Source organism: Rhinolophus ferrumequinum, chromosome 23, assembly GCF_004115265.2.
Source record: "Rhinolophus ferrumequinum isolate MPI-CBG mRhiFer1 chromosome 23, mRhiFer1_v1.p, whole genome shotgun sequence".
In the NCBI taxonomy this organism is placed as follows: domain Eukaryota; kingdom Metazoa; phylum Chordata; class Mammalia; order Chiroptera; family Rhinolophidae; genus Rhinolophus; species Rhinolophus ferrumequinum.
Window position 1 is genome coordinate 7993555 of NC_046306.1, and position 27450 is coordinate 8021004.

At 45.5% G+C, this 27450-nt stretch overlaps 1 protein-coding gene across 2 annotated transcripts; it reads left to right on the forward strand.

The window, feature by feature from the left end:
* Positions 1-372: 372 nt before the first annotated feature.
* ZFP64 (ZFP64 zinc finger protein) lies at positions 373-27450 on the forward strand. 2 transcript variants are annotated; one of them, XM_033095338.1, is made up of 6 exons: positions 373-564; positions 3868-4107; positions 15347-15508; positions 16554-16616; positions 19592-19843; positions 26138-27450. In XM_033095338.1, the coding sequence occupies exons 1-6, from the start codon at positions 519-521 to the stop codon at positions 27418-27420; spliced, it is 2046 nt and encodes a 681-aa protein (XP_032951229.1). In that variant the 5' UTR covers positions 373-518; the 3' UTR covers positions 27421-27450. The 2 variants fall into 2 exon arrangements, with proteins under 2 accessions (XP_032951229.1, XP_032951231.1); XM_033095340.1 differs by having other exon boundaries at positions 3874-4107.

The following is a 27450-nucleotide window of genomic DNA, read 5'->3' on the forward strand; positions in this document are numbered from 1 at the left end:
CCGCACCCCGAGCACCCATCCCCCCACCAACTACAGCCCGACGCGGTCCTCTCTGCAAGCCACCCCGGCGACCCGCCTTGGGGACCAGACGCCCAGGGTGGCAGGTGCAAAGGCACCAGGTCCGGGGAGGACAAAAGTGTCGGCCTAGACCGCAGGGGTGCGGGCCGGGGGCGCATCCCTCGCCGCCCGCGGTCACCCTACGCTCCCAGGCGCGTGTGAGCCTTCCAGCTCCCCGGGGATTCCGCGAGTCCCGGGCCGCGCGGCTCCGGCCTCGGGATTGGCCCGCAGCTTCCCCCGGGAGCCGCTGATGCAAAGCCAGGTTGGAGCGGCCGGGCCCGGCCAGCGCCCTCTAGGCAGCGGAAGTGGAGCTTGCATTACATCCGTCCTCCCCGCCTCGCAGAGTTGGGAGAAGGAAGGCTGGGGGTGTGGAAAAATAAAAGGAAAAGTCCTTGCACCATGTAGACCAGCGCCCCCCACCCTAGCACCCCGGCCGGCAGGGAACCTCCCAGTCTGCGGCCATGAACACGAGCAGCGAGGGCGAGAGCTTCCCGGGCTCCGTGCAAAGTAAGTGCTTTTCCGGGCGCAGTGCGCGCTCCGGGGCCCGGGCCCAAGCACGTCTGCGACGCAGTGAGCAGGCCCGGGGCCCCGAAATCGGGGTGACGGCCCGGAGCTGGTGTCTCGGGGACCGCGGCGGGCGCGCCGTGCAGGGGGCGCTGGAGTGGGGGCACCTAACCCCGTACAAGGCGGGGGGCGCTCTCCAGCCTCGCAAGACTCCTGCGAAGAGAATGGTGGGGGAGGGCATGCTTTCAGACAATCGCCACCCCCCCGAGATGTTTACCGCCCCCCAACGGAGTTTGGGGGGATTTGGGGTAACCGTGGCAACGCTGGTGGGAAAACTTCTGCCTCGGTGGTCCCAATTCTTGAAGTCTGGGGAACGGAGTGTTTCACGAGGTCTGTCTGGCTGGGCTTGCCGCCTTACTGCAAAGCCTTTTCTACGTTAAAGGTGGAGCTTTGAATGGGGAACGGAGCCTTGGTCGTTTTCTTTGAGTTTGGGGTTCATTTATATTTTCCTGATGAGGACAGCAGTCCCTCGATTTGCCTGGTGCATTGTTTCCCAAAGTGTGGTCCAGGGACTGAGTGCAAACCAACCACCTGGGAGCGCGAGCGCTTATTTAAAAAATATAAATAAAACTCTCTGGGCCCCACCCATCAGGTCGGGGAATGGGGTGGAGACGCGGGCCAGAGGGATCTGCCGGCCGGCCTTCCCTGGGTGAATCAGATGCACGTAAAGTTTGAGAACCCCTGGCACAAGGGTTTGCAGACCCCTGGCATAGAGTAAGCGCTTAGACTGTTAGCTGTTGCTGTTAACAGTTTGAGAGACATTGGCTCCCCAACTTGGCTGGGTATTCCTTGCATAATTTGTGAAAAGCACAGATTTCCCTAAACCCCAGTGCCCCTTCACCCCACCTCCTTTATGACTCATCTCGGAGGTGGGACTCAGATATGTCCATGTTTAACCCCTAGCCACCCACCCCCAGGTTTTTCTGCTGCTGACACAGGTTTGGAGAACTTTGCAAAGATAAAGGAATTCTTTTTGTTGGTGGTGAGCACAAACTGAGCGCAGTGGTTTTTATTTGGTCTCAATTAATGCTCACTACCAGCGCAAGAGGTGGGTATATTTTATCATTCCACATGTTCAGAGGGGCATACTTTCAAGTTTAAATAGGAGACCTCAGTAAGAATCCCACCAGGAGACATGCTGAGGGAGGGGACCCCCTTGTGCTGGACTTTTACAAGCACCATCTCCTTTAAGCCTCATCACCATACGGGGAAGCGGAAACTTCTCTTCTCCCCATTTCATCCTGGGTACCAGTCCTGTCTGATCATTAAGGAAAGGTCAGCAATGCAAGTCACCTCCTCTTTCGGGTCCTTCTGTTCCTCTTAGTCCCGTGAGCATCTCAGCAGCTGCAGGGAAGCAGGTTCCAGAGGAGAAGCCAAGTCTTTGTTCCTTCCGTCCACTGATTTCAAAGTATTTAAGTACCCAGGGTGCTCTGCTCCTGGCAGCTGAGAAAACGTTCTCACCGCTCAGCCCAGAGCATCTCTCCTTAGCACATTGACCAACGTGTATTTCTAAACAGACTCCTCGTCTTCGTTAGACTTGGAGGAAATTGAACACGATGTAAATATTGTATACATTTTCAGAAAATTATGATGCATGGATGCCAACCATATACGCACAAAGTAGTTCTCACATTATTTAGGCTTGGGGGAAATTGGAAATAACATAAAGACCTGATGGTTACTGAGAAGAATATGAAGCATGGAGAACACGAAATATTGTATTATCATTAAATATATTTATAAGTGTATTTTAGAGATGTAGCACATGCTTATGTGATATTATGTGGGGGAGAGATTAGTTTTACGGTACACTATGATCTTAAACAATTTTCATTTAAAGGCAATTTTTAATTGAAGATGAATGGAAGAAAATACTTTGTAATGTTCCTGGTACACATACGTGGAAAGATTGTGAGTGTAGAACTGATTCTGGGTCGTGAGTGTACAAAGTGGTATATAGATGATGTAGTATAGAATTGTACACTTGAAATCTACCATGTTTCCCCGAAAATAAGACCTAGCTGGACCATCAGCTCTAATGTGTCTTTTGGAGCAAAAATTAAGACCCGGTCTTATTTTACTATAATATAAAACCGGGTCTTATGTAATATAATGTAATGTAATGTAATACAATACAATACAATATAATACCGGGTCTTATATTAATTTTTGCTCCAAAAGACGCATTAGAGCTGATGGTCTGGCTAGGTCTTATTTTAGGAGAAACACAGTATTTAATTTTATTAACCGTTGTCACCCCAATACGTTTAATTAAAAAAAATTTTGAAAGCAAGAAAGATTGTGAGTGATTTCCCCCTGCTTCTCCTCCAAATTTTCTGTTATAAACATGAGTCTCCTTATAATAGGGCAAAGAAAATTTTAAAAAGAAAAATTAAGGTCATATTAGAGATTTATTACTTAGTGGTATTTCTTTAGTAAACATTTACATAGCACTTTCTAATATAATGCCAGGTACTGTGGTGAGTGCTTTGCAAATGTTAACACAGTATTAACTTTTGGGAGCATTACTATTGCGAAATAATGTCCCCCTCTGTTAGGAATGGATTTTGACTGCAAAGCACACAACGGAACTCTGCTAGCCTAATGAGAAGTCTGGAATTGGTTGATTCAGGGGATCAGTGAAGTAAAGAATAATATCTGTAGGGATCTCCGCGTTTTCCTCATAGTTACAACATAGCTGCAGAAGTCCCTGGCATCACACCTGCATTCAAGGCAGAATGTCTCTTCCCTTTTTATCATAAAAGCCAAACTTTCTCCAGCAGCTCCACTAGCATTGTGCTGGAGGGTTCCCCGAATATGTAGGGAACCAAGATTGTTTAGACTAGTGGTTCTTACAGTGCGGGTGAGGTAGGGTTTGGAAATGTGGAAGGATTGGTTTTCATAATGACTGGGAAGTACAGCTCTCTTTCCATTGGGGTAGCAGAAGGCTGCTGGTCCTTAGAAAGGCAGGTCAGTCCTGCACAGCAAAGAAATTTTCCTGAATAAAATGCCACTAGTGCGTCTAGACAAAGATGTGTTAGGAACCATCGCATGGGTCTGGGTACGTTGCTGCTAGGAAAGAATTGGGATTCTGTCTGCAAGGAAGAAGAGGGTAAGGGAATGGACCCTGGGCCAGCAACTAACCACATCCGCCACCGTGTCCTTTTTTCCTACCCTGACTCTGGCTGGTGTTGTCATTTCAGGCTGCTTGGAATTAATCTGTGACTTTCCCTTTGTCCCATGGAGTTCCAGGTGGCACAACGGTGCTGGTTGAGCTGACTCCCGACATCCACATCTGCGGCATCTGCAAGCAGCAGTTTAACAACCTGGATACCTTTGTAGCTCACAAGCAGAGTGGCTGCCAGCTGACCAGCACCTCCGGGGCAGCCCCCAACACAGTCCAGTTTCTATCCGAGGAAACGGTACCTGCCACCCAGACTCAGACCACCACCAGAACCATCACCTCGGAGACCCAGACGATCACAGGTATGACTGGGGGATGGGGCATCTGTTAAAGTTGGCGATGTCCCAAGCGCTTCCTTGGAACTTGTGAAAACTCTAGGTTCCCAGGGTCCATCCTCCCCCTAGGGTTGCTGATTCATTATTTTTAACAAGGTCCACTGGGCAAACAGCTGCCCGGCCCAGTTTGGAAACTGCTGGGTTAAAAAATTAAGTGTTAGTGGTGATAAATGTTGTCACATGGTAAAGAAATAAACAAACACAAACAGGTTTCTAAAACAAAAACCTATATACTAAGAAAAAAAATACTTGCGAGACATACATTGCAATTAAAAAAAATGGTTATTTTGTGTGATGGGAGTATGTGTGTGATTCCTGAATTTGCGTTATTTGTGTAAAGGGACAAAAAACATAGGGGCTTTTTTATTTGTTTTTAAATCTATAAACAAGTGTTGATATCTTCCCCTCACACACACACACACATACCTGTACTTAAACCTATATACTCTGTCTTCAGGGACCAGACAGATCACTTTAAAAAGTATGAGGTAACTCATTTATAAGATAGTACAGATACCGCTGGATCCTGTGGGGACTTGGAGAATATATTCCTTAGCTAAAGGCATTCGCATTTTTAGATTAAAATATGTATATATTTAATGTACCTACCAAAGAAGACAGGTTGTAGACACTCCCCTCCCACCAAAAGAAGAAAAAGACTCATGTATGTGGTTGCAAATAAAGTTGCAATTTTTCTGAAGTACAAACAATGTATTAAAGTCTGAAAACAACTGGAAAAAAAATTGCAGCATGTATGCCTAAGGCCAGATGTCCCTCATATATAAAGAACTCCTAAAATCAATAAAAGTAGAGAAAAAGAACCAAGTGAAAAAGTAAGAGGGCATACAAGAGGACACGAAACATGAAATAATGCTCTCTCACCTTAGTAACTAAAGAAATGCAGCTCAAAAGAAGGCTTAGGGTAAGGATACCGCTTTCCTTTTCTGGGGATGTTTGTGATATTTTCCAAGTCTCAACTATTATATTTGAAATCTTTCACATTTTAAAATGTACATAAACACATTTACCCGGTAAGTCCACTTACAGGTATTTATCCTATAAAACTTGATAAACAAATGTATGAGGATAGTTGTTTCTAGTATATACTGCAAAGAAAGTGGAACTTCTATATGTATACACACCAAGAGGATTTCAGATAAATACATATCAGAGATTCAGACAGTGAATTGTGACCTCGCCTTGAAAAGGGAAGCTAGATCTGTGTGCATCTGTAGAAAACTTCTTGCAGTACATGTGAAAAACATCCTTTTGCATACTTACATAGTACTGTATTCAAGGAAAGCTTCTAGAACAGGAATGAGGCAAGTGATGTGAAACACAGAAGTGTAAGTTGTGTGTCAGCATTAGGAAATGGTGAGGACGGTGGTGAAGTGGAGAAAGTTGCTCTTTAGATCCAGTCAGTTAGATATTTGGGCTTTTCAGTGAAACTGAAAAATGTGAAATGTCCCAAATTTTAAAACTTTCATGGCCAGACAAAATACATCTGGGAGCCTGAGTGAGCCCACAAGCTTTTTCGAACTGATTCTCAGTGTTTTCCAAATAGTGAATGTGGAGCTGAGGAGTTAACTTCCACCTTATCAATTGTAGATTGGTGTGATGTTTGATTTTTTTTTTGGCGATAAGCAAAGTTCTGTGGTTGTTTCCCTAATGCATCCACCATAATGATTCTGCTGAGGTTTTTTTTGCTTTTTGTTTTTGTTTTTTTAAATTAAAGTTTATTGGGGTGACAATAGTTAGTAAAGTTACATAGATTTCAGGTGTACGATTCTGTAATACATCCTCCATATCTCACATTGTGTGTTCACCACCCAGAGTCAGTTCTCTTTCCATCACCACGTTTGATCCCCTTTACCCTCATCTACTACCCTCTTGCCCCCTCTGCTGAGTTATACATTGGAATATAACTAACTGATCACCTCACAAACCTTAATGGAAGTACCTTGAGGTCTTCCTACTTTCTCCTGAGTTTATCTTAACTATCATCTTAGAGGAAGTCACCAAACAAATGTTAAAACTAAAAAAATACCTTAGAGATGGGCCTGCAATGACCTTCTCATTTTACAGCTGGACAAAGGGAAGCTGTGAATGGGGAAAAGACATGGCCAAGGCCCCCCCACAAGTTCAGAACAGTCCTGGGACTTACATGTTTCAGCCCTTACCCTAATGGTCTTCTCCCTGAAGATTTAGTGTTCTGTGTCCTGTCCCCAAAAACAGATACCCGGTAACCCCACACTCTGGGCGTGAAGCCTATAGCACAATGCCCCAGAGTGAGGAGCTTCGAGGCTCACACTTTATTTGTGACCATTCCGTCTTTCTAGATTCTGAGCCTTTGCTGATGCTGTTCCCCCTGCCTGAAATACCTTTCCTGCCTTTGCCTGGCTGATGCCAGCTCAGCCTCCAGACTTTAAGTTTCATGACACTCTCTATGTAAAGGATCTGACTTGATCTTGGGACACTCCCTTCCCGTCCCCCCTGAATTGCATAATGAACATCTTTCTGCTTCCTAAACAAGTCCCATTTCCTCTAGCCTCAGAGCCTTTGTATGTGCTGTTCCCTCTGCCTGGAACTGACTTAATTCTTACGCATGCATCAGAGCTGAGCTTAGGCATTTCAGCAAAGGCCCCTTCGTTGACACCACACACACACACACACACACACACACACACACACACACACATATTTCTCCCAGACCAGGTTAGGTCCTTATAATCAAATGCTTATTTGCAGGACAAACTGAACATCTGTCCCATCCCTGAACCATCAGCAAAATGAGGTCAGGGGCTGCACCCCTCACGTTCCCGACTGGACCCCCAGCACCTACAAGGCACTGGGCACAAAGGAACTCATTCTCGGTTGAGTAAATGAACAGCTGCCCAGATCTGACACCCGCCAGTGAAGCTGACCCCACGCCAAACAACTGTTCCTTCTTCTGTCCTCCTAGTCCATTGCTCAGAGACGTCACCGTCCTCTCTGTGTTCCCGCGGCCCTGCGATCATTCCCTCTTGCCATGCCTCAGTTTTGCTCACACCCTGCTCACTCAGGCGAAGCCTGGAGTCCTCTCTGTGCCCGGCTCAAAATGCCCGGCTGAGTTTGGCACCCACTGGCACCCACTCCGAGCCCCCGACATACACTGCTGGACGTGAGTCCCATTCTCATACGCCACAGCCCTAGACGGTGGGCAAGTCACTTCCCCTCTCTGATTAATATTCCTCATCTGTAAAATAGAGCTATAATAGTACCTAATACTATTAGGTAATAGAATTGCGTGCCTAATACCTAATGTCATTGGGTGATTGTGAGGACTTGGGGATAATCCACATAAAAGACCTGGGGCAGAGTAATTGGGCCCAATAAACAACCACTTTTATTAATGTAGAGATTAATGAACAGGTGATGAACGGATGGATGGTGAGATTTGCAGTGGGCGGCTTCTCTGCCCGACTCAGCTGCTCTTTCTGATTGTTCCTGTTTCAATCAGAAACCACAAAACAGGCAGAATCTTGCTTTTTTCCCCTTTCTTTTACATTATCTAGTTTGGTTTTCTGAGCCCAACTCCCCCCAAGCCTGGGCTGCCATGTGCCACAGGCGGCAGTTCCCAGACCTGCCTGTGGACCAGAGTCCCAGGGGAGCTTGTTAAAGGTACTGGTGCCTGAGTGGGCTCCACCTCCTGAATCTGGATCTCTGGGGGTAAGGATCACGCATCTGTTTTTTTAACAAGCTCCCAGGAGATTCAGAGTCTCAACTGGGTTGGAGAGTCACTCACCGCCCAAGGCCACCACCCGACCCGACACTGGCAGATTTCTCCAAATACCCTCACCCAGATGTTGTGCAGACTTAGTTGTCGTTCTTTGGCCCTGATTCAGCTGAACCCTTCCTCACTCAGCTCATAGGTCTCCTCTGTGTCCAGCAATAGTGAGATGTAAGTAAAATTTATTCTCTGCCTGCCAGCTTTGCTGCCTGTTGTTTCACGTTTGATTTAAGAACTTTCCTGTAGGAGCAGTAAAATTACATGGTGATGCTGGTGAAAAAAAAAAAAAAATAGCATCTCAGATGCATTTTCGAAGTTCATGGCTTAAGATCAAGGGGCTTTGGAGTCATGGCCCTGAGTTGGAGTCTTGGCTGCCTAGGGCGTAAGGAGCCAGCCATCAGACCGTCATCAGACCGTGGCACGTGACAAGGATTCTTGGAGTTTCATTTGTAATGTGGGGACAGGAATACATAGAAAGTCTGGGGTCCTGAGCCAGACTGGGATGAAATCCTGGCTGTAACCACTTGCTCACCAGGTAACCTTGGGTCTCAGTGTCTCCGTTTCGCCAACTGTAAAATGAGTGTAATGATAGTATGTAGTAGTCATTTTAGAGGGTTCTAACCAGGATTTAGTGGCTCCTACGTGGAAAACACTTAGAGTTGTCAATGTTCGCTCGTATTTACCGAGTCGGGATGTGAGAAGTAAATGAAACATGGAAAATGTTGACACGGGGCAGGGCTCGTGGCATGCCCCTAGCCAACATTTGTTGAACTGATTTCTTGACCTAGAAGGATCTTCCGCTCCCCTTCTGGTTGATTCCTACTCTTCAGGTCCCAGGTTAAACGTCACCTCCACCTAGAAGGTAGCCATGATTTCCCCCAACCCCCTATCCTTGAAGTTAGGTTTCTCACTGCTTCCCCACCTAACACTTACCACAGTGGTCATTAATCAGTTATTTGGTGACAAACAATCTTTAGTTATCCAGAGCAGTGACTTCAGATAGTGCTGGGGGTCTGGCAGTGGCAGCAAATGCAGCAGCAGCTATGCTCTGATGGAGAGTGGGAGGGCCTATGGGCAACCAGCTGAGAAAGGAAAGCAGCCCCGACAGCCAGCAGCCCTCATCTGCCGGGTCTCGGGGTTGCCAGGAGCTGGACTGGCCCCCGCAGGTAGGCCATGCTGTTCTGCTGCTGAACATAAACAGTTTCACGGAACAGCAACCTGAGACACGGCCCCTCTGTGACTGTGGTGGGACAGAACAAACACAAGAGCCACAAAATACCCAGCATCCCCTCCCCCACTAATCTGAGTGACGGCTGCTTCTCTACCTATTACTGCTTTCACCTTCTCTGCTTTTCGGTGATATTTATTAAGATACCAAATTATGGACTTTTCCCCACTTCCTGACAGCTTCCAATGCAGAATTCCTTGAACTCTCCCTGAACAACATTTAACATGAGCCCCGAACTGTAAGTCCGTTCTAGCACCCTCTTACTGAGATGTTCCACCGTTCCCATGGTGTGAGAGCTCCCCCGGTGCAATGAGTAAACTTATTTAACTACCAGCGTGTCCCTGGTGGTCTGTGGCTAGGGGACACAGCCCACCCCGTTGATGTTTGGAAGCCTTAAGAAAGACTCTGAAGGCTCAGTGGCCTGTGGGACATAGACGACTGGTTTAATTCCTAGTTTACTAGACCGCTTCTCTCCCTGCAGGCAGGGACGTAATTAGTCTTGTTTTCTTGCCACCCAGCACCAGACCTGGTACAGCACAGATGCTCAGTAAAACAGTTACCGACTGACTAGAGGAAAGGGCAACGATGAGGATTAAATTCGTTACTGGGCCTGAAGCACGTGGCGAGGCGTCTGCCGCACCATGAGGACCCGGCGAGGGCAGCTTCGGGGTCTGGTGTGTGTGGCAGCTGTTGGAGCCGAGAGAATGGAAATGTTCACCCCTGGAGAATTCCAGGACCATGGGCAGGGGAGGAGGGTTTCGTTGTCAGACATTCAAGTCCAGCCACCTATCAGAGCACAGCCTTATGCAAAGAGTTTATGCAGCAGATTGGCCCCAAGCGGGGAAAGCCAGGGGGAGAAATTGTGAGTGAGATCCAGCATATATAATCAGTCTCGGAATTGAAAGACTCCCCTGCCTCTGGGAGGAAGATGGTAGGAAAGGGGCATTTCCTCGTGGTGGCCTGGGGGTGGGGCAGCTCCAGGCAAGATGTGGTGAGAGTGGCTAGAGATGACACAGGAGCGTGTGGTAGGAGGCATGCTGCATCCCTGGCCTTTATGCTGAAGGAGCTGGGGGGGCTTGAAGGTTGTGGATCATGGCAGTGATTTAGTGAGACAAGGACGCGCCAGAAGGGTCTGGCAGCAACAACGACACTAACCATGAGAGCGAATTCTTATGTAGTGCTTATGAGGTGCCAGTCACTTTTCTAAGGACTCTGTATGAAGAAGTCTTGTCACAATCCTCAGTGGAATACTGAGAATTATTGTCCCCGCTGTACGAATAACGAACTAAGGCACAAAGGGGTTAAATGACTTACGCAAGATGACAGAGCCAGCAAGCGGCAGAACTGGGTCTCACACCCAGGCTACCTGGCTGCAGAATCTGTGCACTGACCACAGCATCCGTCAGCAAACTCCTCGTCACAGTGTTTCTCAAAAGAACCACCTGAAGCTTCAGTGAAAACGCCGTCACCCAGACCCTGCCCTGGGGAGAACATCTGGGGTGGGAATCTGAACCAACCTCTGAGGGCCTGGGTCAGTTCAGGTGCTTTCCATTGCTCTTAACACCCAACCACGAAGGGCTGGACTGTAAAACATTGGTTATCTCTCCGGACAAGAACGGACAGGGCAGACCCAGGGTAGGTTCTGGAGCACAAAGAGGGTGGATTCTTGTCATCATCTCGCTGTCCTTGGCAGTGGGCTTTGTCCTTTGGCTGTGCCCTCCGTGCCCCTCACGGCCGAAGATAGCTGCTTCTGCTTTCGGCCTCCAGTTCTCACTCAACCATGTCCGCAGGTGGGGAAAGGGACAGTTTCTCTTTGTCAGGGAGGAAACGCTTCCCTCAAAACTCAAGGTCCTGCTGACTAAGATGGGACACATGCCCAGTTCCACTGTCGTGGGGCAGCTGGGCCAACAAGGGACGAGGAGGAGGGCTTAGCAGTGGAGTCCAATCACCAGGGCCCCTGTGCAGAGCCACACGCCTGCCCCTGCCTTGTCAGACTGGACTAGAACAAGAGTTCTCAAAGCTGGTGCGCAAAAGAGTGACCTAGAAAGCTCATTAAAAGTAATTATAAAGACTTTACCACAATCTCTTCATCCGACTCCCTGGTACATGATCAAGGTTGAAAACCGCTGTACCAGGAGAAGGAGAAGAAAAGACGGAAATCCATCAGTGTCTGGCACATAGTAGGTGCTCAGCAGATCTGAATGAATAAGTGAACTGAGCCCTGGAAGTGGGAAGGAAGGGTGGGGGTGGGGCATGGAACAGAAAGTCTGTTCCATTTGTGGTTTTAGTTTGATTTGTTTTTTTCCTGTTTGGTGAATTCCCAGTATAGTGCTGGTTAGTTTTCTTTTACTGAGGAATGAGCCTGTAACAGACCTTTACTTTGGATATCATTTAAGCCAAAGAGGAGATTTTTATTTAGAAGGGTATAGGAAATAACTGAGGACTAAGGGCGGGGAAGCAGCTGGATCTCAAAGAGGCTGACACCAAAAGCTAGAAATATATCAGGGCTCTCTAAGATGCTCACAGCTCCACGTGTAGTCTGAGGACCATGACCACCTCCCAGGAGCTTGTTAGAAATCCAGTCTTAGCCCCACCCAGAACTACTGAATCAGAATCTGCGTTTTTAAAGTGATTCCAAGATGGTCTGTGCGCATGTCACAGTGGGTGGAGCACTTTGTCCTCGGAACAGCTCCCAAGTTTTAGGCCTTCTTTTTTCAGAAGGAAAGTCCACACCTGAACGCAGTATTTCAGTCCTAATTTCAGGGTAAGTGGATCTCATTGGCCCAGCTCCTGTCAAGTGTCTGCTAGAACGGTAAGGTCTAAGCTCAAAGGTCACGGCTAACATCCCCATTTTGCTGGCGAAAGGACTGGAGAGCAGAGAAATGATTTGGTCAAGAACCCATAGCTAGTGAGTGGTGGAGACAGAAGTTGCTCCCAGGACAGACAGAAGTTCTCTCTGTCTCTATCTCTCTCCCTCCTCTCCTCCCCCCAGCCCTCCTCCCCACTACCACCTGGGAATGGGTGGCTACGCCAACATCAAATTACACACACACTCAACGCAGCCCCTCAGTGGCCAGGGCCTCCTGAAGGCTTTCCCTGGGGTATCTGCAGGTCCTACTGTTCACAGTCGCTCCGGGAAAGAAGCAGAGTGTGGGGGAGGGGAGAGAGGGGCTGACCCTGATAAAACGGAGGCTACAGCCAGCCTGGGTAACTGGATGCCCGATGCCCCTTTGTTGGCTGTTGAATTCCAGACACCTGCAACAGAATACTGTTAATAATTATGTGCTTCCGTGTTGCAATGTCACCTTCTCACTGAGGCCTTCCCGGATCACACTCCTTAAAATTGCATGCCCCCCGGGACTCCCTGTACCCCTTCCCTGCTTTATTTTTCTCTGTAGCATTTCGCTATATACTTATATTAACCATATAGTATATATTTAAATGCTTGCCTGCACACTCCCAACTAGAGCTCCATGAAGGCAGGGATTTTTGCCTGCTTGGCTCACTGATGTGTTTCTAGTACCTAGAATCATGCCTGGAACCCAGTAGGTGCTTAATAAATGTTTGCTGAATAAATCAGTGAATAATGACACCAGTGATAACACTTTTACGTGCCTCATCTCTAGTCCTCACAACAGCTCTGGGAAATAGGACTGGAAATTGCCCCCATTCTCCAGGTGAGGAAAGTGAGGCTCAAAGAGATAAGACGTAAGAGCCCAAACTCTTGAACAAACCCTTTGCAGTCTAGGAGCTATCGATTTTGGGGTGACTCACACGGTATGTGTGATTAGCCCATCCCCCAAATGACCCCTGCAGTTAGGTGCCTGGCTCCCTTTGCTTCCTGCTGCCTCCGCTGATACTAAAAGCACAGGCGACAAATGGCAAGCCTGGGCAAATGGGATTGCATCCAAACTCTGTGCATCAAAGGAAACAATCAACAGAATGAAAAGGCAGCCTACAGAATGGGAGACATTTGCACCCCGTATATCTGAGAAGGGGTTAATATCCAGAATACGCCGCCTCTGTTTCCCCTGGGCTGTAACTTGCCACCAAAGGGTTGCTGAGGCTCATGGTGGAGGGGCAGGTAGGCGGCAGTCAGGAGAGGAAGCCCCGCCGGTCTCCAGGAGTGCAGGAAGGCTCAGGTGCAGGTGGCTGCCCGGCTCAGCATTTACCTTCCGGGAGGGTTGTGAGGACTCCAGGTGCTGTGGGGAGGACCTGGCCACGCCCACAACCCCTGCCCCACGCCACGCCTTCCAGCCGCCTTTTTGTTCAAGAAGTTGTAGAGCAGAAAGTCACGATAGCATGACCAGCCATCCTAGTTTAGCACTGAAAGTCCTATGTCCTGGGTGACCCACTGTCCCAGGGAAACAGGGACAGCTGGTCACCCTTGATCACTCCCATTGAGATTTTTGTGCCTGGTTCTGCTTAACTCTTAGTGGCTGACGTTTATGAAGACTCGACCATAGCTTCCGATTCTCTCATTAAACTCTGTAGCAACCTTATGAAGCGGGTACAGTGATTATCTCTGCTTACAGGCGAGGCAACTGAAACTCAGAGTAGTTACATAACTCGCCTGAGGTCTCACGCACAGTCAGTGGCTGAACCCGGACTCGTGTCAATTCAAAGATTCATTTTAAGAAATCTGAAACGAGGAGGACCTAGAATGAGACTGCATTCAACCAACAGGCAGTCACACTGAAAAAATGTCTTTGTGTGCCTGTGAACAAACTTGATCGTAGCTGATCACCTTTTGGTCACTTTGACAGTTGTGTGCAGTGTTTGGAACTTACATGTCTTGATTTTAATTGCTGTTTAGAATGTCTTCCAAGATATTGCTTGATGATTCAGGTTGAAGACGAAAAGTAACCGTATACCCGGAAGTACCTGGAAACAGTAGCAGGGGGTCAACCTGACAGTGATGAAGCAAATGTGCAAAGACATTTAAAAGAACTCATTCAAGAAATATAGAATTTCTGAGGAATATCTGTATATATATAAAATAAGGGATATGAAAGCATTGCATTCTGATGTGTTTAACTGGCAGCTTTTTTTATCTGTCGTACATAAAATCATGGTGCATCTTACAATCTATAACATCTTAGATTCAGAGAAGGAAGATGTTTGTCTTGAGAGAAATGCTAACACTTCACACCTGTGGCGTGGATACCTATTACTCCTTCAGGCCCAGCCAAAATAGGTAGTGGTGTCAGGTCTGTATTGATTTAAATACGTATATTCTGTAAATAAAATGGCAAAATGTCCAAGGTGATGCCATTGTGACAAATTTGGGAAACAGAGTAGGGCTTTCAGAGTCATCATTAGGGCCTGTTGGCCTGACACCTTCACCCACAGAACGAGCCCCATTGGTCGTCTTTACTCTTCATTGGAAGCCAAATCTCCATGTGACAAACTACATGTAATAAAGAGCATATTTCCAAACCGCAAACCATAAATTTAGTTAACAAAGTAGTCACAAAAATTTTTTGTAAGAAAAAAGAAGAAAGAAATAAATTTGAAACTACCTGTTTTATCTTTTATAACGATAAAGATGTTCGGTCTCTTTTTTTCTTCTTTTTTTCCTCAAAACGTCAGTGAGAGTACAAGGATTTTTTTTTTTTTTTAGGAGTACTTGTGTTAAAAAGAGTACTGGTGTTTTCAGAGAGTACTTGTCATTTTACCCTGAATTCCCTCAATCAGCTCCTTTCCAGTTGTTTGTTAGGATTTTATGGTCAAGCTTATGAAACTGTGGCTGAATAAACAGAAAACCTACCTGGCATAAATGATAGGGGCATTTCTGATTTATTTAATAAGTCTAGATTTGGATGGTTTCCGAGCTCTGGCCCAGCGTCTGATTCCCTCTCCCCTGTGAATGGCTGCCACCGTTCCAGGCATCACATCCTCACTCCCCCATATTCAAAGACAGGAAGTGGGGCAACCAGGGCGGCAAGAATGAGCTTTCCTTAACTGCCTCTTTTTCTTCACCCACTTGTTTTTCATCTTAAACGAGAAACAAAATCTTTTGCAGAAGCCCCCCAGCAGGTGTTCCCTAGTGTCTCATTGGCTGGAACAGGGTCACGTGACCGCCCCTAAGCAGCTAGGGAGACGGGGAAAGCCAGCTAACACGTTCATTCTTTACAAAGGATGGGAGGCAAAGGGAATAGCTGTTGGGTGTTCATACTATGAAAATAATTAATCATCGTACCTTTCAGTTTCAGCTCCAGAATTTGTTTTTGAACATGGCTATCAAACTTATCTGCCCACGGAAAGCAATGAAAACCAGACAGCCACCGTCATCTCTCTCCCTGCCAAGTCACGTGCCAAAAAGCCCACGGCCCCACCTGCTCAGAAAAGGCTTAACTGTTGCTATCCAGGTAAAGGCCGTATTGTGTCCTACTCGTGTAAAGGATGTGACGTTTAACAGGCTCCAGGGCTCTAACGCGTGAATTCTTGACAACCAGACATAGATGTTCTCCAAACTGCCCGGCTTAAAAATCAGAACCCCACAGTATTTTCATCATCACATAGGACCTCTCTCTCCTGTCGCTGGTCACCATGCACAGTCTCTAAGACTTTTCTAGCCATGAGACTTTGAAATGGGACTCGTGAGAATTTTATGTTACTGTGATTTTTTTTTTCTGTCGGTGCTATAGCTTAGGAAAGATTTTTCTTTCCTTTAAAAAAAAAAATTTTTTTATTGGGAAATAATTTCAGAATTACAGAAAAGTTGTAAAAATAGTACAAAAACTTTCTGTATACGCTTCATCTAGGTTTCCCAATGTTAACGTATTACATTTGCTTTGTCATTCTACGTATACATACATTTTCTCTCAAACCATTTTAGAATAAGTTGCAGACATGATGTCTCTTTATCCCTAAGTACTTCAATGTGTATTTCCTAGAAACAAGGAAATTCTTTTGTAGAACCACAGTACAATCATCAAAATCAGGTAATTAACATTTATACACACAATTTTCCCATTATTGACCGTTTTAAGATTTTACCAGTTGTCTCACTAATGCCCTCTATATCAGAAGATAAACATTTTTCCCCTGGTCCAGGTTCCAATTCACAATCACACTTTGCATTTAATTTTCACGAGTCTTTAGTTTCCTTTAACTTTTGTCTTTCATGCCCCTGAAATTTTTTGCAAAGTCCAGGCCAGTTGTTTTGTAAAAATTTCCTCCTTTGGGGTTTGGCTGATGTTCCTTTATGATTAGATTTAGGTTATGCAGTTTGGGCAGGAACCACAGACGCGATGCTATGATCTTGGTCATATCAGGAGGTGCGTGATATCTGTTTGTCCTGTTACTGTGGAGTTAACTTGCATCATTTAGTTCTGGAAGTTTCGGCCAGGTTTCTCCACTCTAAAGTTACTCTGTTTCCCTTTGTAACTCATCTTTCCTTGCCTTTTTAAGGTTGCCAATTCAAGACTGCCTATGGCATGAAGGACATGGAGCGTCATTTAAAAATTCACACAGGTAAGTACCATTTCTTTGGCACATATGCCCTGAACACATGCAGTGCTAGGAACTGGGGATCCACACGAGTCAGGCACATGATATGACATAGAACCTCCCTGGAATACAGATAGAAATTAAATAAAAATAAGATGCTGTGTCTACACATGATTTTGGCAGGAAATGTTTAAAGCAATAAAATCCAGGGATGGAACAAATATGAGCAAACTTACCTAGTGGCAATGTGAATTGCTACAGCCACTCTGAAATTAATCTGGTAAAATTAACTAAAATCCAAATGCGCCTATTCTCATTTTAAGGAGGTTCTTTAAATGTGTCTGTGTGTATGCGTGTGTGTGTGTGTATGCACACACACGTGTGTCTGTGTGTGTGTGAGAGAGAGATGACTGTAAAGAGAGGAATAAGGGGGAAGAATAGTAACTTTTATGTATCTTTACATTGTGTCATTGGATGAAGTTAGTGTGTGTTGTTTTTACAATTTTGAAGGGGTAATTTAATAAATAAGTACTTCCTTTTTTAAAAGGAGAGGAAAAGATTGATGCATGGAAAAAAGAAAAACATGATTATTTCTACTGATTTTAATTTTCTTTAAGGTATTTTTTTGTCTCCCAGATTTTCTGCATGAGCAGGGAATTGCTTTTAGACTATGTTTAACAAAGTATTAGATGCTCATAATTCAATGATACAGATATGTATCAATTTAGAGTATAGGTGTGTATGAGGTAGGGACACACTGACATTTGGCTTGTGGGGTCACTCATTGCCCAAAGCCTACATTTTAGCCTCAGCCTTTGGAAGCTGAAATATCCAGCAGCTATTTCTGCTATTCTTTGGCCACGGCCACTGGTTTCCTTGTTGCCCTTGGATCACCCTCTTATCTCATCAACCTCACAATGTCACGTCACTTGGATTTATTCTGTCAGAATGTTAAGTTATTAAGTTTCAAGTATTGGTGAGTATTCACAATGTAACAAGCAATGCATCTCTCCATGTGGGTTTCATATGCTGGAGTGCCGTCAGTCAAGCATAGGAGATTCGTCAGGGCAAGAGTAAAGGGCTGTAATTATTAATGAGGATGGGGGAAGCATCATAAAATGTAAGTGAGTGCAACGACCTTCAGTCTGTCTCTACACGTCTTCAGAAAGCATCTTCTATATACAAACCCAAGCTTGGGTTTGTAGGACAGTTTCTACATAACTGCAGTGTCTCCATTAACATCTTCAGGGCGGAGAATTGACAGAAAGGTGTCCTTACCTTAGTTACTTTTAGAGACAAGGTTGCAACAAGAATAGCAGGGCTCTTTACCCTCAGAGCTAGCCAGCATGTGCCCAGTATTGCAAATACTTGTACACAGGATGGCGACCCATGAGCTACGTAGCAGCTGACAATAATGAGAAACTACTGTTGCTGGATTTTTAGATTTGACAACTAACATTTTTAATAGTAAAATTATAATCCTTAATATACTTTTAGACATATTCTTAAATGCCAGATGTGTATTCTGTGATGACAGTGACCAGCTTTGGCTACTATTTAGGATTTGGCCAAAATACATATGGACATATAAAGTAAAAGGTGAAAATCCTGACTCACCTCCTTCTTATCCCACGGCCTTAATAGTCTAGTGTGACTCATTCTTAGATTTTGGCATGCCTGTACTGAGCCTAAAAACACACACAATTTACTTTTTTCATCTCTTATTACGTTAATATTGCATACACTATCACTGCAACGTGCTGCTTTTCATTTACTATTGGACATCTTTCCACATTAGTAAGTTCATATCGACTTCGTTCATCTCAATGGACAAGTAAGGAACTGGTTCAGTAATTTATGGTACATCCATAGAGTGGAATATGTCTTCCAGCCTTCAAAGTCCTATTGTGGGTACTCAGGATGTGAAAAGATGATTAAAATTATTTTAAGTGGAAGAAAGTAGTCATTGGGGAGACCACGTTGACGAGAGCGAGATAGTCCTGGGTTCTGATCCCACTTGTTGAGAGAAATAAAATCATTGACAGGCACAGTGTTTACACTGATGTTGGCCAAGAAGTTTTTTTTAACTGAAAAAGCACACATCCACACAGATACAAAAAAAGATGGGAAAAACATACATGAAAAAACTAGCAGTTATTTGGGGATGACAAGTTGACATATGTATAATGAGCACAGACGAAGCTGCTAGAGCAAAGAAACCCAGACACCCACTCAGACAAGGTAGGGCTTTATGTGTCCCTTGCATAACTGACCAGAGGTGAGCAGGTGATCTCGGGCAGGTAGGCTGCTCTGTCCTATGAGATCACAAGTTCCTTCTCTGGCATTAGGGTCCATTACGTCCCATGATCCACCATCTGCAGGTGGGCTGCCCCACCTGTCCACACCTGCCAGTTCACCCCCATGTCTTGGTTACAGCTGGCAACAAGGAGGTGAAAGAGAAAAAGTTATAAAGCAAGCAATTTCCACTTACGAAAGGGACATAGTTACCTTCTTTGCTGCTCCATTGATGACTTTGTTGTAGAATCCCAGCTCACTGCACGTGAGGCTGAAAAATGTAATCGTTAGCTGGTCAGCCATGAGCTCGTACAACTTAGGCATTCTGAGTTTTAGGGTATATTTGACGTGAAGAGGAAATAAGGACAGAAAATGGGTATGAGACAAAGAACAGTTTCTGATTTTACTAGCTGTACTTTAAAAATGTATTTCAGTTGCTTTTGATTTTTAATTAATAACAGATTCAGTGTAGGAAAAATTAGAAAACACCAATAATAGCATAATAATAAAAGAAAATAGAAGAAATACCCCCACACACACACACCCTCCAAAGATGTTAGCTCTTTGCCAATCATCTATCCAGCTTTTGGGAGTTTTCTAAATACGCTTTGGTAACTGTGTATTACGCTTCCCAAGGCAGTGGGAAATGAGCCTTTTTCTTTTTTGCTCGCGTTTCCTGATGCCATCTGTGTGTGTATTTGAAGGAGACAAACCCCACAAGTGTGAGGTCTGTGGCAAGTGCTTCAGCCGGAAGGACAAGCTGAAGACGCACATGCGGTGCCACACGGGCGTGAAGCCCTACAAGTGTAAGACGTGTGACTACGCCGCCGCAGACAGCAGCAGCCTCAACAAGCACCTGCGGATACACTCCGACGAGCGGCCCTTCAAATGCCAGATCTGCCCCTACGCCAGCCGCAACTCCAGCCAGCTCACCGTCCACCTGCGGTCCCATACAGGTAAGTCCCTCCCAGTGTTCTCACTCTGTGCTCCTCACTTCCTCCTGCTTCAGTCATCAGCACCTTAAAGCATGTAGTCACGTCGGAAGTAAATGAATTGGGGACGTTTGGTCATCCCATCCTGTGCAGTTTTGCGTTTCATCTGCCCAGAAGGGCCTGTATCAGTAAGATACGGGGAAAGATCAAATTGATAACAATATACTGTGTTTCCCTGAAAATAAGACTTAGCAGTACAATCAGCTCTATTGCGTCTTTTGGAGCAAAAATTAAAGTAAGACCCAGTCTTATATTATATAAGACCCGGTCTTATTTTACTATAAGACCATTTTTGCTCCAAAAGACACATTAGAGCTGATAATCTGGCTAGGTCTTATTTTCGGGGAAACATGGAATATATATTTATGTAACTTTGTAACTTATTCACTAGTGTTTAATTGAGGAGGTATGCTAAATGAAATAGAGGTATAAGCAATGCAGTTTTAATAAATTTCTGTATAATGGTTGGTGAGGCATTTCACTCATTTTTAAGTATACTCTGATCAGTTCAGCATGGGACAGCTTGATGGAAAAACTCAGCAGAGTAGGTAACAAATTATGTATGTTTGCCTTTTGTCAAGTGTATCCATTAGCTATTGATACAATGATGCTGTGTAACAACCACCACAGAACCTCAGTGGCGTGTTATCACAAGTATTTATTTCTCCCATACTTCAGGTCAGCAGGGGGTTGGCTACACAACTCTGTTCATCTTGGCTGGGCTTAATCACATGTGTGGGGAAGGCTGGGTGTCCACTGACCTTGGCTGGGGATCTGGCTGTAGGTTAGCTGGCTGTCCTTGGCTGAGACAGTCTGGCTCTGCTCTACATAGCTCTCATCCTCCTTCTGGGACCATTGGGCTACCCCAGGCTTATCCTTCTCCTGACAACAGCAGAGATACGTGCAAGCATGCCCCACTGTGTAAGTCTCTTCAAACTTCTGCTTGCATCCCATTGGCTAAAGCAAGTTATAGTTTGGGCCTGGTGTCAACGAATGGGGCTGAGCTTACCCACAGTGGGAAGTCACCACAAAGTTACATGGCAAGGGACAGAGATATAAGGAGGAATAAAGAATTGGGGCCGCTTTTTTAAAAAAAAAATTTATTTTTTTAAATGTGTTTTTCCAGGACCTATCAGCTCCAAGTCAAGTAGTTGTTTCAATCTAGTTGTGGAGAATGCAGCTCACAGTGGCTCATATGGGGATCGAACCGGCAACCTTGTTGTTAAGAGCACCGCGCTCTAACCAACTGGGCTAACCAGCCGCCTTGAATTGCGGCCATTTTTGCAAACAACAGTCCACCCCACCTTCATTCACATCTCTCTGACATGCAAATGCATTCACATTCTCCCCAAACCCTCACAAGTCGCACCCAATCGTGGGATCAGGCTTAAAGACCAGGATGTTATGATCTCCATCTGGATGTGGTTCCTGTGGACCTAAAGCCTTTGAAGTAAACACACAAGTCGTCTGTGCCCACACTCCCAACGTATAGCGGTGCGACAGAGTCAGGATAAGTGCAGTCATCCTGCTGTTCGAAAGGGGGAGAACAGGGGCACTTGGCAGTCACTGGTCCACAGATTTCTGAAATCCCTCTGGACAGATGTACCCAGGTCCCCCCACCCTGTGGACGGAATAGTTCTTGATTGGCCCTTGGCTCAGCCCCCTGGTACTTGATTCTGTCTACCAGTGCCTCCTTTCCAACACCTTCCTTACCCACTTCTGCAAAGGAGTGGAAAATGTACCTTTGAGAAACTTTTTAGCATGGCTTCCTGTCTACCGAAAGCTAGGGACCGTTTTTTGTTTTTGCTTTAGTCTAGGTTGGTGACAGCTTTGCTCTCTTAAAACACTGTGTTAGTTTCCTGTGTGTCAATGTGCCAGCAGCCACATCCACAATTCTTCTGGAGTCTTGCCTTTCCTCTAAAGCCAATTATAAGCACTTTTGGCATATAACCCTCTGTGGGTTGAATCCCTTGAGACTTCTAGGAATCTTTGTCCAGCTGAGAGAACTTAACTTGGCACCAACTTCATTCTTTCGGAGATTGTAACAAAAGTCTTACATTCACACCCGTCATTTCTCATTCAATCTACCCCGAAATCAGTTCCTCGGATATGATCTTTGTCCCCAGGCTTCTGTCTGACTTTGCAAACCATTTGCTCGTTGGAAATGAGAAACTTTAACCCAACACATCTTTGATTTTTCTCTATTCTCTCTAAATTCCATGTAGAAAATGGTCAGTTTGAGTGTGTGTCTTTCTTGTGATGCCTTATCATGTATAGCTGATAACACACTTTCACTATTCTGCCTGGAATTAATCTCTTTGACCAAGTCTCAGATTTAAGAGGAATAGTTTCTATCGTCTAAGCTACTGCAGGTGACAGTTTTACCAAATGTCTGTCATTCCATAGTGTTCATTGCCACTTTTCCAGCCTCTACCTGCCACCCAATGCCAAAGCCAGTGCTCCGTGGTTTTCTGTTATGGCAGAACTCCAAGTCTCAACACCAATATTTGATTCCATTATCTATTGTCACAATAATGGCAGTGTAACAAACTCTTCCCCCCAGAACCTCAGGGGATACAACAACATGCCTTTTCTCTTCACGTGTTGGGGATCAGCTGGGTATCGTCTAAGCAACTCTGCCGGTCTTGGCGGGGCTCATGAATCGGAGACTTGGGCTTGCCCTCCACTGGCCTTGGCTACAGCTCTGTAGCTCTGCTGCACCTATCTGTCATCTTCCTCCTGGGACCAGCAGGCTAGGTCAGACTTGACCTTCTCATGGCGATGGATGACAGAGGTGCAAGTGAGCAAACCCCAATGCACAAGCCTGTTTCAAGCCATTACTTGTGTCAAGTGTATACAACATGCCATCAGCTAAATCCAATGACATGAATGAGCCTATTGTCTGAGGTCGTGGCAGGTTGTCCTGCCCTGTCAGGAAAGTGGGCATAATTACATATGTGGCAGGGGCCGTGCCCCTGTAGGGAAGGGTGAGAGGCGGGGAGATTTGGGAACATTTTTGGCATCTACTACAGCAAGTGAAGACATTGACATAATTGATGCCCAAATGATTTTCTTCAGAAACCTCCACAGCCCAAGTTAGAGGAGCTGAAAGTTTCATTTATGAAAGTGATTCAGAATCATTTTGACTTAAAAGGATACACTTACCATTTATAGTAGCATCTTTAATTGGTCTAGAAAATGTGTATTTTCTAAAAATGTAAGTGTGTGCCATTTGTGCATTGTCTCCATGGAATGTTCATTTCCCTTTTTAGATCGGTGGCGTTTAGACCATTTTACAAATTGTAAAATTAATAGGATTTTGTTTTTACCCTTCCTTCGCTTTGATCAATCGACTACATTGTCAGTTGTCTTAGTAGCAATTTAAACTCCAGAAAGATCTGTCTGTCAGCTTTGATATGTCAGTTCCTATTCACTCAACATTCATTGAGTCTCCACTACATACTGGATACTAGGGATCAGGTAGTGAGCAGCAGGAAGCATAGCCATTAGCTTTGGAGAACTGAAGGTCCGGTGGGATTATTACTGACCATTATGACTCATTTAAGAGGATGAAGGGATTTAAACTCTTTGCTTTCAGGTCAGAAGTGTTATTAAGCTCTGCAGCTCAGCTATGAGATGTGGTTATCTGGTTTTTCTAGGTTTCACCTCTGCTGACTTCTTTAAAAAAGAAAAAGGCAGAAAGAGTGTCACTATTTGGGCAGGAGTGTGACGGGAAAACCTAATAGAACATTCTGGAGCAGAGATTCCTTTTTTTTTTTTTTTTAATTTTATTGGGGAATATTGGGGAATAGTGTGTATCTCCAGGGTCCATCAGCTCCAAGTCCAGTCACCATTTTCAATCTTTAGTTGCGGGGTGGGGCGCAGCCCACCGTCCCATGTGGGAATTGAACCAGCAACCTTGTTGTTGAGAGCTCACACTCTAACCAGCTGAGCCATCTGGCTGGCCCCTGGAGCAGAGATTCTTATTCTGAGTCCACAGACATCTCCACCCAGGGACGCATGAATAGAATGTAGGTGGTTCGTGAACTTGGAAGGGAAAAAAATTTTACATCTTCATTTTCACTAACCTGTACTGAAATTTGATATGTCCTTAGTTAGGAAAATAGGCAGCCAGTCTGATAATAGTGCATGTGAACTCGTTGCCAGGAGAAATCCCAGATCTTTTCATAACAGATGTTGTAGGTAGATCAAAATATCTTTTCCGCTCTTCTCTATTTAGAAATGATTGTAGTTACTAGACCCGCCACTAGATTTTATTATTTAATGTATTGATAAAGCTCATCCATTGCTATATCACAAATTTTTTCTTTTAATTTTTGTAATAACTACCATGTTTCCCCAAAAATAAGACCTAGCCAGACAATCAGCTCTAATGCATCTTTTGGAGCAAAAATTAATATAAGACCCAGTTTTATTTTACTATAATATAAGACTGGGTATGGTATAATATAATATGATAAAGACTGGATCTTATATTAATTTTTGCTCCAAAAGACACATTAGAGCTGATTATCCGGCTTGGTCCTATTTTCGGAGAAACAGGGTATTTCCATATAATTAGTTTCATTTGTATTCCTATTGATTTTTATTTTAGTTTACTTTGTGTATGTACGCATTAGTTTACTCTGTGTATTTAAGAAAGGGTCTATGGGTTTCACTAAACTGGGGGAAAAGGGTTGATGGTGTAAGAAAAGGTTAAAAACAACATTCTAAGGCAGGGGTCAGCAAACTTTTTCCATAAGGGCCAGATAATAAATATTTTAGGCTTTGTGAGCCATACAGTCTCTGTCACAATTGCTCACCTCTGCCTTGAAAGCAACCATAAATGACACATAAACAAATGGTCCTGGCTGTATTCCAAAAAAACTTTATTGACAAAAACAGGCTGTGGGCCGAAATTGGCCCATGGTCTATTACTTACCATTCTTTGTTCTAGAGTTTAGTGTGTATGCTCTGGGTGGTACTCAGTCATACAAAACATTACATAGGTTTGGGCTTCTCAATTTTCTCAAAGCTTGCTACGTTTGCGCCCCGCCATCTTTAATTGTATGTGTTAAGCAGCTCCAGGTGATGTGTTAAGCCTTACACCAAAAAACTGGAACACAATCCTACTCTTGAGTTGATGGCCTAAGAAAGTGAACATCGGTCATATGTACAGATAATCATCTAGCATCTAAGAATACCTGCTTTGGGGTCAGCCTGGGTCGGTTGGAATCCAAGCCCTACCACATACACCTGGGTGACCATGAACAATTTTTGTAGTCTCCTCATTTGTATAATAGCATTAAGAATAATATTGATAATAGTTCCTACTTCGTGGGAATGTTCGGAGCATCCAATGAGACTATTCTTGTGGAGTGCTCAGCAGAGCGTCTGCCATCAAGGAAGCAACCGAAGAACGTTAGCTGCTGTCATTTTGCTTACACAGTATCGAAATAGGCGGGTCACCAATGTGCTTGAATTCACAGTGCCTTAGATAATTTGGACTTGACATTCATTGACGAAATAAATTTGGATTATCACGTCCATTCAGATGTTGGCAGTTTCACTTTCCCTGCTCATCTTTCAGCGAATATGAATTTAGCAATTAAACAAACAAATGAAGCAGCTGGATTTTGTAACTTCACAAGTAAAGAACGCAGCTGGCAATGTGGGATAAAGTTTGCACAATCAACATGTCTTTATTAATAAAAATCTGCATAAAGTATAAGCTGGGCATTTCAATTATTGTAAAAAGAATTTTTTGATGAGTGAGCATGGAGCTGATGATTCAAAAATGTGTCCCTTCGATCTGTTACAACATGTAACTCAATCAAAATCAACGGATTATGCAAAATTGTACAACTGTCAGCCAATAACTAAGTAGCAGAGTGGCCACGTTAACTCAATGAACGATAGCTTGATTGTTTCAAAGAATGTGCTAAGTATATTCACAAATCTTATTTTACTTGGGACAATTAAATAGCTCTTTTCCATCTCTGTTTTTCATCTGGGTTTTTTAAAGGTGGTAGTGTACCAAGCATATGGTGGTGGTTTAGGTTTGGGGAAAGAAGAGAAGTCCCCGACCCGCCCCTCCATACCCCCTTTTTTTTTTTCTCCCAGGGGCTGCTAGCAGCTGCAGTTAGAAGGTCTCCACCCGCCCGCCTTGGTGTGAGCGATTTTCTGGTGTGTGCTTCGGGGGGATCCGCTGTGATTGTTGCCTTCCTGTTCTTATCGAAACTCACCTTGTGTTGACAGGGGACGCCCCCTTCCAGTGCTGGCTCTGTAGCGCCAAGTTCAAAATCAGCTCGGACTTGAAAAGGCACATGCGCGTGCATTCGGGGGAGAAGCCTTTCAAGTGTGAGTTCTGCAATGTCCGCTGCACCATGAAAGGAAACCTGAAGTCGCACATCCGCATCAAGCACAGTGGGAACAACTTCAAGTGTCCGCATTGCGACTTCCTGGGTGACAGCAAAGCCACCCTCCGGAAGCACAGCCGGGTGCACCAGTCGGAGCACCCGGAGAAATGCTCTGAGTGCAGCTACTCCTGCTCCAGCAAGGCGGCGCTACGCATCCACGAGCGCGTCCACTGCACCGACCGCCCCTTCAAGTGTAATTACTGCAGCTTCGACACCAAACAGCCCAGCAACCTGAGCAAGCACATGAAGAAGTTCCACGGGGATATGGTCAAGACCGAGGCCTCGGAGAGGAAAGACACCGGCCGCCAGAGCAGCCGGCAGGTGGCCAAGCTGGACGCCAAGAAGACTTTCCACTGCGACATATGCGATGCCTCGTTCATGCGCGAGGATTCGCTCCGCAGCCACAAGAGGCAGCACAGTGAGTACAGTGAGAATAAGAACTCGGATGTGACCGTCCTGCAGTTTCAGATCGAGCCCGGCAAGCAGCCGGCCGCGCCCCTCACGGTGGGTCACCTGCAGGTGCCGCTGCAGCCCGGCCAAGTGCCCCAGTTCAGCGAGGGGAGAGTCAAAATCATCGTGGGGCATCAGGTGCCGCAGGCAAACACCATTGTCCAGGCCGCGGCCGCCGCCGTGAACATCGTACCACCCGCCTTGGTGGCCCAGAGCCCAGAGGAGCTCCCCGGGAACAGCCGGCTGCAGATCTTACGCCAGGTCAATCTGATCGCCCCTCCTCAGTCCTCGGGGTGTCCGAGCGAGGCGGGCACGATGACCCAGCCGGCTGTCCTGCTGACCACGCATGATCAGACAGACGGAGCCACTCTGCACCAGGCCCTCATCCCCACCGGCCCTGGTGGCCTCCAGGAAGGCTCTGGCAACCAGACTTTCATCACCAGTTCGGGGATTACTTGTACTGACTTTGACGGCCTTAACGCGCTGATTCAGGAGGGGGCAGCTGAAGTGACAGTGGTGAGCGACGGAGGCCAGAGCATTGCTGTGGCCTCCACGGCCCCACCGATATTCTCCTCCTCCTCCCAACAAGAACTGCCCAAGCAGACTTACTCCATCATTCAAGGAGGGGCCCACCCAGCTTTGCTCTGTCCGGCGGACTCCATACCGGATTAGTGCTTAAAAAAAAAAAAGAAAGAAAGAAAG